At 59.2% G+C, this 10,675-nt stretch overlaps 1 protein-coding gene across 1 annotated transcript; it reads right to left on the bottom strand.

The window, feature by feature from the left end:
• Positions 1-4,531: 4,531 nt before the first annotated feature.
• On the bottom strand, positions 4,532-9,440 carry LOC308253901 (CMRF35-like molecule 7; the record flags this gene model as incomplete). Its single annotated transcript, XM_080679664.1, has 4 exons — positions 4,532-4,694; positions 5,244-5,304; positions 6,376-6,708; positions 9,401-9,440. The coding sequence occupies 4 exons, from the start codon at positions 9,438-9,440 to the stop codon at positions 4,532-4,534; spliced, it is 597 nt and encodes a 198-aa protein (XP_080535790.1).
• Between the last annotated feature and the right edge of the window lie 1,235 nt (positions 9,441-10,675).

The raw sequence follows: 10,675 nt of genomic DNA, 5'->3' as shown, positions 1-10,675 counted from the left end.
AGTACTCTACCTCGCACTCCCATTCCCGTCCCCAGCTCCCTCCCCTCCAAGGCTCTCATTCTATCTCTTTGTGGTCAAGTCTTCAAGATGAAGATTCTGCCCGCCTTTCCTGTTTGATGATTAGGGCATGTTAGTGTTGGTTTTCTTCCCTCCCCGTCTTTGCTCTATCAGGGCCAATTTAACCAGTGCTCATCTTATCTTTGGAACAGTGATGTCATATGCTGGGTGGTGGAGACAGGTCCCGTGCTGGGGGAGGAGTCTGTAGCTCCAAGATGGAGAGCGGCCCTCAGTTCTCTATTATCCTGGTAATACCATCTATGGGGGGAGGGGTTCCCGTGCTAAGTGGTGTGGGTGGGAGATCATAGGGCCCACAGCAGGTCCCCACCACCAAATGAGACACCAGAAGACACATCCAAAGTCCCCCAATCTCTGCATGCACTTGAGAGTCAGGTGTTGGAGGGCATCTGTGCCATCCTTGGCCACTCTGGATAAATGGGCGATCACTAATGGATGAGCAGTGATGCCCTGAGATTCAATTAGGCATCTCTATCAGAGGGTCAACTGGATTCCACCACCACGTACCGGCTGGGGCCCACAGCTGACCTTCTAGAATTTCTGTGTCTTCCTGCTCCCAGGCCTGCACCAGCAAGGCCCACCGTTGTTTTGGCCGATGCCATCTGAGGATGCTCCGAGGTTAGGTCCTAGCTCCACATGGATGTTACCACACACTTCCGAGGGGCGGATGGACCAGCAGGGTCTTCATTAATCCCTGCGATCACCTCCATTTCAGAGACAGTGCGGTTTGGGTTTTAAGCCATCCTGTTGGGTGTGAAGTCGTATCTCCTTTTTGTTTTAATCCCAACGATGGTGTCTAAGTCATCTCCAATGGCGGCTGCCACAGGGGAGGCTGTGATCCCCCACCCCAGCCGCAACCTTCCCTTCAGTGATAAAAGGAGGCAGTTAAAATCAGAACAGGCTCTTGAATTTCAAGCCGGACTTATAGAAGGAGACAGCAAGAGGCTCTCCTCATTCATACAACAGTCAATGAACACCAGAAACAGTGCCTGACCAGTGAGTACTTTACTAGTTACATTTGTTTAATGAATGAATGAATGAATGAATGAGCAACAAGGATCTGACCTGGCCCCGATCTCAAGCTTTCAATGGGAACAGCATCCTCAGTGCTAACTCCCCACAAGGTCATCCTTGGAGCTCTCCACTGAACAGCTCTTCACCTGTTGGGAACGAACGCCGACCTCTGTACTCAGGACACATCCAGTCCTGGCCATGCTGAGCTGGCCCAGCCAAGGGTGATTCCTGAGCCTGGTTGGGGGGTGGTCGGAGGTAGTCAGAGGCCTGGTCATGGATGTCAGGCTCCTAAGCTCAGTAAAGGTCTGAGGAAAGGTGACCAGCAAATGAGGAGCTGGGATGGAGATGACACCGGGCCACAGATGGTGCCCTTCCAGCAAGGGGATGGGAGAGTAGTGCTCAGAGCGAGCCCCAGGCCCCCTCCCCGTAACCTTCACAGCATGCATTTGGGGGAGCCCAGGGAAGCCGCTGGAGCTGCATCTGGACCCTCATTCTAGGTGGAGACTTGGCTTCCCAACTCACAGGGGCAGGGGTCTACAGTAGGGGCATCAGCAGACCCAGCCGTGGGGATCCAGGCCAGGCAGATATGCGAGCCATGGGGAGAGAAGCTCCAGAGAATAGGTGAGGAACGTGCTGGAGACTTATTTCCTTCAGCTCATTTATTACAAAAACAGCATTTGGGACATATTCAGCCTCAAGAAGAAAGAAGCCCGCATCCCAGGCCCTGAGAAGGGGGCCCTTCTCACTGCCCCACGCCACCTCGGTGAACTTCCTCTGTGGTCACACAGTTGCTCAGAAGGACAGGCCCGTGAGAAAGAAGTCCCGGGGAAGCAGAAGCCATGCTTTCCTCTGGAAGGGGCGAGCCACACCTCCCGCTCCGCTTCCCGACCTCCGCTGAGTTGTGGCCACAGTGGATGCTAACTTCAGCCCGCCAGGACCGGGTCTACAGCGGCTTAAGAGCGTGAGGGCACCAGGCTCCTGGATGGAGACACACGGGCTAGGAAAAATGCTTTCCAGCTCTAATTTAGTCAATGCCCATCTTTCTCCCTACCTGGACAGTGGGCATGCTAGCCAAGCTTTGCTTGACAGGGGCAGGTCCCAGGTGTGTGTGGGGGTGGGGGTGGGGGTGGAGGGGTGTTCAGGACAGATAGACAATAGACGTCCACTCCAGTGGATTCTCTCGGGTGACATTATAAGAGAACCCAACTGCAGTATCTCCAGAGAGATGAGGGAGTTCATTGCACAGCAACAGTCAGAAACTGGGGGAAAGCACGGGCACTAGGTTGGCAACTGCTAGTGGGCCCGCACCCACTTGGGCCAGCTGGTGGCAAGCTGAGCACTGGCTTTGCCTTCCGCAGAGGTCACCGGAGCCTGGCCGGCTCTTCGGGAGGCCGGGTCCAGGGGAGTATCCGCCGAGGGGGCCTCTGTAGTCGCTGGACTCTGGGCCTTGGTCCCCAACAGGGTGGCTCAGAGGTCTGGGTCTGGCTCACCCCCTGTCCTTTCCGGGCACCGTGGCGCTCTCAGACCCTTAACCAGGAGTAAGTGGGAGAGGGTTTGTCAGCAGCGGGAGAGGGGAGAGAAGGGACTGCAGCACCCAGCGGGGAGGAAGGCTCCGCCACGGTGATGGAACCAGGAGATCCCCCTGCATCTTCCTGTGCCCCGAGGCCGAGAGCCAGGGCCCACCTATGAGGGCCAAGGGCAGGGCGGACACACCCGCGTGGGAGTTCAAAGGGCAACGCTCCACAGGGAACCCCGGGCTGGGGGCGTGGGGAGACGGGGCCATGCTGGTCAGGGCACACACTCCCCGTAGGCGAGGAACACATTCGGGGTCCAATGCCCGGCTGGGGCTGTGGTCAGCGGCCTGGGTGGACACTTCAGCTGCGCGGGGCGGGTCGATCTGAACCTTCTCACCCAAGAAACAAGCCGTGAAGACACCTGAGCAATCTGCCGGCGGTATCGGCCTGACTGTGGGTGTTACTTCACGACAGAATGAGTGCTAAATCTTCCTGTTTTGCACTTTCTGTGTTTTATTTATTTTTAAAAAATCTTTCTTGTTGAAAGTATTACATGTCCCCCTTTTTTCTCCCGTTGACTCCTTCTAGCCCACCCCGCCCCCACGCCCTGCCTTCACCACCATATTTTGCACTTTTTAAAAATCGCATTTACGCCTCACATCCATGTAATTTGTATGTCAAGCACACCTCAATAAGCTGGGCAAAGAAAGAGCCAACAGGGCAGATTCCAAACAGCACCCCGTGTTTGCCGGGGGGCACCCCCCTATGGGACTTCCTCCTCCTCCCGTGCAGAGACGCGCCCTCGGTGTGAGGACCCGCAACCCACGTGGCACAGCCCAAGGCGGTGGTTTCTGGGAGGGAGGCGCTTGCAGAGCCAGCGTCAGCTCCCTCCGACGGTTTTAACGGAGCTCATTACACAGCTTTCCTGCAGAGACCCGTCCCCTCCGCCTTATGGCCGCCCCTCCTGGCCCGAGGTAGCTTCCGAGGCTGCAGCCCAGGCAGGCCCGAGCTGTGCTGAGAGCCGGGCTGCGGGGGGAGGGTGGGGAGGAGGATGGAAGGCCAGCCCTGGGCTCTCCGACCCTCCTCAGCCCCGTGAACTCGGAGCAGTGTCTCCCCAGGCCCAGGGACATCCGTCCCTCAGGCCCCAGACCAGGAACCCCGCAGACTCCCCGTCCCTGTGTGTGTGTGTGTGTGTGTGTGTGTGTGTGTGTCAGTGTGCTCATGGAAAGAGCCATCAAAACCCAACTTGATTAGCTAAAGGAAAAGGTCCAGGGGTGGGCAAACTTTTTGACTCGAGGGCCACAATGGGTTCTTAAACTGGACCGGAGGGCCGGAACAAAAGCATGGATGGAGTGTTTGTGTGAACTAATATAAATTCAAAGTAAAGGAGCGGAGGGGAGAGCAAGAGAACCCTCCGCTCTTTCGGCTCCGCGGGCCGGATAGAACAGCCGAACGGGCCGGATCCGGCCCGCGGGCCGTAGTTTGCCCACGGCTGGCTTAAGCCCTAGACTTATATCGGCAGCGCAGGCACAGCAGTGTTGAGCTGGCCTCAGGACCGGCTGGAACCGGGGACTGGCCCTGTCTCTCCTTCTGGCACATTCCTGTCGCTTCTCTCTGCACTCCGCTCCTCAGCTCTGTGCCGAGGTCCTCCAGCGAGGACACGACTGTCCCAACGTGGGCTCCATCCCACAGCTGCTGACCATCAGCCCGACCCTGCTGGGCTGGGCCGGGGCTGGGCTGTTTGCTACCCGGAGAAGTGGGAACAGGTGTGTCCCTCCAGGCAGCGCTGACGAGTCAGGAGGAAATCCAACTGTGTCCCTGGGCTGTGCTGCGCAGGGACCTGGGGGATTCTCGCAGAAGCGTGCCTCCCAGCCCAGGTCTCCTCTGGAAATGGGGTCCAGCGCCCAAAGTGTCTCTCCTCCGTCCGTCTAAGGGGCGGCGTCTCCGGCCAGATCATAGGACAGGTTGGTGAAGATGGGCTGTTCCCATTGCTCCTCGGGGAGCCTCAGGGGCCCCTTCAGCCAGAGGATGGCGCCGATCACGACGAGTAAGAGGGGCACCTTCACGAACACCAGGAGCAGGTAGTAGTTCCTGTCACGGGGACAGCGGTCAGCGCCGGCCCTCCAGGCCCCGTCGCCCCCAGGGCCCTGACGCGGGGGCATCTGCCCGCCCAGCCGAGCCTGCGACCCCGGCCCGGCTGCCCCACGCTGAAGGCCCCGTGAACCTCCTCAGCGGCTCAACCAGGAGGGCTCCTCAGAGGCAACCCCAGCTCCTTGGTTCTGCTTTGCACCAGGCCCAGCTCCCTTCAGGAGTCTCTCTCCTGCTCTGCGGCCTGAGCCTTGCGTCGTGGAGATTCGTGTCTGATCGCCCCTTGGCCCCACCAGGTCACAAGGCTTTTTTTGTTGACAAATGACCAGGGTGATGCTTACGGAGGAGCATTGCACACAGCGGGGTCTGGTGAGTGCTGGGCCAGGGCCATGGTGGGTGAGGGCTGGGACAGGGGGAGGGAGGGCGGACGTTGGGCCCTGACGTTGGTTATGATGGGCGACCACCCAGGGGCAGTGGGGTTCCAGGCTCAGCCACCCCACTGGAGAGGCCCCAGGTTAGGTAGGGGCAGGAGAAGGGGCCCAAGCCACTCACCGGATGCGGGAGCCAGAGGACACCCCTGTGCCGTTGGTGGTCATCAGGGATAGCACGTTTTCTAGACACAACCAAGGCGGCCGAGGGTTACTGACACAGACCGGGGCTAGTGGGTGGCTCACAGTGCCCCCGCCCCGCCCTGCCAGCCCGCCCCCACGGGCCCCCCTCCCCATCCCCCCATCAGGAAGCGTCCGTCCTCTCTAGAGAAGGGGCTTCTGCCTTTCTGTTGCGCCAGCTGAACCCAACACACAGTGATCGCCTCCATCGCTTCCAGGTGTGGCAGGAAGCAGGCAAAGCTACGTGGGCGCAGCTCTGGGCTCATTCTGAGGAGAGAGCTCATCTCTTCCCGGCCCCTCCACGGCCCCTCCAAGGGGGACTGCTGGTTTTGGGGGGAAGCCCTGGGCCTTTCGCTCAAGCAGGGCCTGAGCAGGCTCAGGGACAGACGGTTCTGGAAATGGGGCTCCCAGTTCCGGGGGTGACGAGGGCAGGGAGCACCCCGAATGCTGGTGAATAGGAGGGTGCATTTCGGTTGAGTAGTAAACAGCGACTACGGGGAATGACACCTCTCTCTGAGCCTGTGAGACGCTGCAGGTGAGCAGCTTGGGCTTGGCTTCCCGAGAGCAGCCGGCCCCGGCGTCCCTGGTGAGCCTTGCCTTTGAGTCCCGGGCCTGGCAAACTCTGCTCCGTGAGGCCCCACCTTTGGCCACGGTGGGTGGCTCCTGGCTGAGACCATGGTCGCCTCACAGGTTGGTGCCCGAGACCCCTAAACACCTGTCTCCCTAAAGCTCCACATGGGCACACGTCGGCCCGCCCGGTCCCCGCTCACGTGTTAGTCAATCCCTTTGTGTCCCTGCAGATCTCGCTTCCCTCCCGGGCAGCCGGGGGACGCTTGGCTTGGTCGGTCCCCTCTGGGCTCCGCCCTAACGGTCCGTGGGCCACTCGGCCTGAGTTTCTCTCACTTCCCTCCCCATCTGTCTGTCTGTCCGTCTGCCTGCCTGCCTCTCGCTTGCTCTCACCCATGGGTTCCCAGGAACCCGGCCATTCCCCTGCTGCCCCTGGAAGGAGGGGCAGGTGCCCCCGCTCTGGCAGTCGGAGCACCAGGGCCTCCGAGTAGCGATGAGCAAGTTCTCACCTGGGCCAACAACGATCACCTGAATTGGCGCCCCACGGTCCGTGCCAAACCTGCGGATCCCGCACCAGTAGGTGTCCTGGTCGTCGCGCCGGAGGTCCCTCATGGTCACCGAGATCACGCGGTCTCTCCGGTTGTCGCTGATGGATAGCCGGGGTCCCTGCACCGTTTGCCTCCGTGACGCGGTTTGAATGAGGATCTGGCAACCATACCAGTCTGCTCCCCGGCACCACCACTTCCTGTTGGTCTCCCACCCTTGCTTATAGCGACACTCCACGGTCAGCGAGCCCCCCTCAAGGCCTCTCGTCACCTTTGGGCCTTGGATGGAGAAACAGCCTGGAAAACAGAATCCCGGGATGTACATACTGCCCCGTCCCCACGCCCCAGCCAGGCCTGACCTGGGCTCAGGGGGCTCCAGGCTGACGCCCAGGCCCTGGACCAGCATCCGCGGCCTTCCCGGCCACCCCTTAGCTGGCCCCTCGCATCTACCTTCTCCCCCATCCAGCTTCCCCATTGGCCTCTTTGGGCCTCATCTCCTAGGGGTGCTCACTCTGACCTCTGACCCGTCCCTAACAGTCCTCGCAATGCCGTTTTCGCCTGATCTCTGACTGCCCTGTCTCAGGGGCCCCCGCTGGTTTCCCTCCCTCTCTCTTGAAATCAGCACCACCAGCGGGTGCAGGTAAATATTGAACAGCCAGTCCCCGGGGCGGGGAATCTCCGGTTTGCAGCACTTTCCAGTTTCTGTGGCGGCTGATCCGTGCTGGGGCTGGGCAGAGTTGGGAAGAGCTGTTCGGAGCCGGTCCTTGTGTACCCGTGTGAGCAGCTCCAGCCCCCCGCCTCCCCCCGGGGTGGTGGAGGGGGGACCCAGGTGCCCATCTGGTGCGTGGATCCTGGTGGTAGCACCTGGAGCGGGTCTCCCCCTCCTGCTGCTCCCCTCCTCCAACCTCCTCCGCATATGGCTGTCCGAGCCATGGCCTGAAACCGTCCCTCCCTAGTCCTCGTCTGCAACTGCCAGCACGTGAACATCCTCCAGGAAGCAGCCTCGGGGCCCAGCGATAGACAGACGGATAGAAAGGGTGTGGTTCCTAGACACGGCCGCTCCCCACAGCCTCAGAACCATTTCAAACGCTGGAGCTCAGCACGCGTCTTCCTGCAGCCTGGGCCCCAGGTCTCTGCCCAGCGCCACTCCCTGCGCCGTCATGCCTCCCGCTCTCCCCTCTGACCCACCCCGCCTTCCCCGGATTCTGCTGAGCCCTCCCAGGCGGCTGGGTCATGGCTCCGGTCCTTCTTTCCCCTGGAATCCTTGTCTAACCCCTGCCTGTCATCCTTGGCGACGCCTTCTTGGCAAAGTCTCATTCCCCTTCCCAACCGCGTCTGCCTGTTGTTCCCTCGGCCTTTACAGGAAGCGGAGCGCCAGCCGGTGGGATTTGATCATCTCTGTCTGTCTCCCCTGCTGGGATGCTCCGTCCGGAAGGTCAAGGATCTCTCTCTCTTCCCACCCCCAGGCCTTCCCTGTGTCTTGCGCTGGGTTGGAATCCTGGTAGGAACCCGACCCAGTTTATGATTGTTTTTTGAAAAGATCTTGGACAGAATCGTTTTGATTCTGAGATTAGCTATAATTTCCACCTCACTGGGCAGCACATCGAAGGAGGATGATTGCAGTGTAAATGTGACAGTGAATGCCGGAACCAGACGCGAATTGGAGATGGGGCTCATGCAAGGCGCTCACAACGGGATTGGGCTCGTGTTCTTAAAAACACGTGGCAAGTTCTCATAAACACAGCTTCTGATGGGTGGGGGGGGTCCGTGAGGTCTGCGTGAACTCTCGCGTGTGTGCGGAGGGAGAGAGGGAGAGAGACAGGACAGTCGCCGGCCAGGACCAGGGCGCTGGGGATCAGGGCTGGCAGGTTTCAAGGCATCCGGCCGTGTGCGTTTCAATTGTTCATTTTCGTGAATCTGGGATGGAAACTCCCTCCTGCGTCCATCGCTCGGGAAAATTTGCTCCATGTGCGAAATCCTCGTGGGAACAGTCTTGTCCCAACATTGAGAAACGGCTGAGCTCGTGGCTGGGCTGGTAGCAGGTGACAAACGGCACCCAAAACAAGGCCAAGGCAGCCACTGGGAGTGGGGTGCGCGACGGCGTGGCCACTTGGCCCAGGGCCACGCTTGGGCAAGGCGTCTCCGCTGACGTCCCCGAGCAGTCCTGCCGGCCCAAGCGCTGAAGTCACTTCTGGGGCACAGGTCCCCGCTCCTGGCCATCTGGCCCCACTTCCGTCACGGGGAGAAGCGGGGCTGGGTTTCCACCTGCAGACACTTAGCACCCCTCTACCCAGCGCCCTGCCTTCGCCTCGGGGCCGTCGGGGGCTTGTGCAACGGAGCAGATAAGACAGCGTCCTAGCAGAAGTTGGGTCTTGCTGACCTCACCTGCGTTCCCCTCCTGTATTTCACAGAAGTAGCCCCACAGTGGCCAGTGGCAGTCTGTAGGTGAGAACTCGGGGGGGCGGCTTTTCTTGCATCCTTGCCTAACGGCACCCCCTTTCCAAGGTAACTCGCAGTCCCGTCCCCAAGCCACAGGTCAGCCATGGCGGGCCTCGGCCTTCGTCTGGGGGAGAAGTGTTTGTGTGGGAGGGTGCGTATGAGGGAGACTGCGTGGTATGCGTGTGATTGTGCAGGCGTGTGTGAGTGCATGTGTCCCTCGGGGTCCCCTGAGCACACCTCCATCATGCCTTACTCTGTCCTGCCACGGTTGTTGTTCGTCTGTATGCCTCACCCACTGAGCCCTCTGGGGTCCCCTCTTTAACGACCAGTCCTATGTCTCTTTCCCCTCCCCGTCCTCAGGGTCTGATGCATATCTGGCAGGAAGCAGGACCCCGGTGCGCTTTTGCTCTCAATGAACTAACAAAGCCACCTCTCGTTTTCCCAGACGTGACGCCCCCCCGCCCCCTCCCATTGTACCCGGGACAGCTGCTCTCGGCGCCCCGTCCTGCCCCTGCAGTCCTAAGTTCCCGAGGCCCCAAGCTGCACTCACCTGGGAGGCTGAGAAGGAGTAGAGCTGGGGGCAGCCACATGGTCCTGCTCCCCGGCTCCTCGGCCCTCCGACCTACACCGGCGAGCGCGCGATGCCGGCTGGACCCGGAGCTCTGCCTGGACCCCGCTTGCACCTTCTGCCTGTCCAGACGGCCTTTGCGTTTCTCTGATGCGTCCACTTCCTTTTGTAGAGCATTTCCTGCTTTTCATTACTCAGCAAAAGGAGTGTCGCTTCTTAGTAAGTCTGACTCTAAGGACACTAGAGTCCCCACTAGGTAGGAAAGAGGAAGCCAGGCGCTGTGCAGGGTGAGGAGGGCTGGGGAGGCATGTCTGCGGGAGGGTCAAGGAGGGGGCATCTGGCCCTTCGGGCCCCGGGTTCCAGGGGTGCATGCCAACTCCAGAAATGGCTCTTCCCAGCAGCAGGGCTCCCCCCGCCGCACCAAGTCAGGAGTGAGGTGAGCATGCGGGCATCCCCGAGATGCACTTGTTCAGGGGGTACAGCCAGGTGTGGAAGTGGGGGGCGGGGGGGGGTAGGAGCAATGGGGGATGCTGGTGAAAGGGCACCGATTTCCAGTTATAAGCTAAGCTCCAGGGATCTGGGAACGACTGACACTATGTTATATACCTGAGAGTCGCCAAGAGAACAGAGTTCATTGTTTTCACCACAAAAAAAAAAAAAAAAAAAAAAAAAAGAAAGAAAGAAATGGCAATTCTGTGATGTGACGGAGATGTTAGCTCACCCTATAGTGCTCATCATTTTACATGTACAATCAATAAGTGTTCTAAATAAAAATACGGTACACTTAAAATTACACAGTGCTATGGGTCAGTTATATCTAAGTAAAGCTGGGAAAAATAAAGTAACCTAGGGGACTGTTAAAAATATATGTAGAGCCCTAGCCCAGGGGTCGGCAAACTCGTTAGTCAACAGAGCGGCAAACCGCGGCTCGCGAGCTACATGTGGCTCGCAAGCCGCGGTTTGCCGACCACTGCCCTAGCCTGTTTGGCTCAGTGAATAGAGCGTCAGCCTGAGGACTGAAGGGTCCCGGGTTTGATTCCGATCAAGGGCATATGCCCAGGTTTCAGGCTCGATCCCCAGTAGGGAGTGTGCAGGAGGCAGCTGATCAGTGATTCTCTCTCATCATTGATGTTTCTATCTCTCTCTCCCTCTCCCTTCCTCTCTAAAATCAATATATATATATATATATATATATATATATATATATATACACACACACACACACACACACACACACATACACACACACACACACAC

This window comes from Plecotus auritus (genome assembly GCF_963455305.1).
Source record: "Plecotus auritus genome assembly, chromosome: 7".
In the NCBI taxonomy this organism is placed as follows: Eukaryota; Metazoa; Chordata; class Mammalia; order Chiroptera; family Vespertilionidae; genus Plecotus; species Plecotus auritus.
The sequence above is the reverse complement of the archived record's forward strand: the minus strand, read 5'-3'. Positions and strand labels throughout refer to the sequence as shown.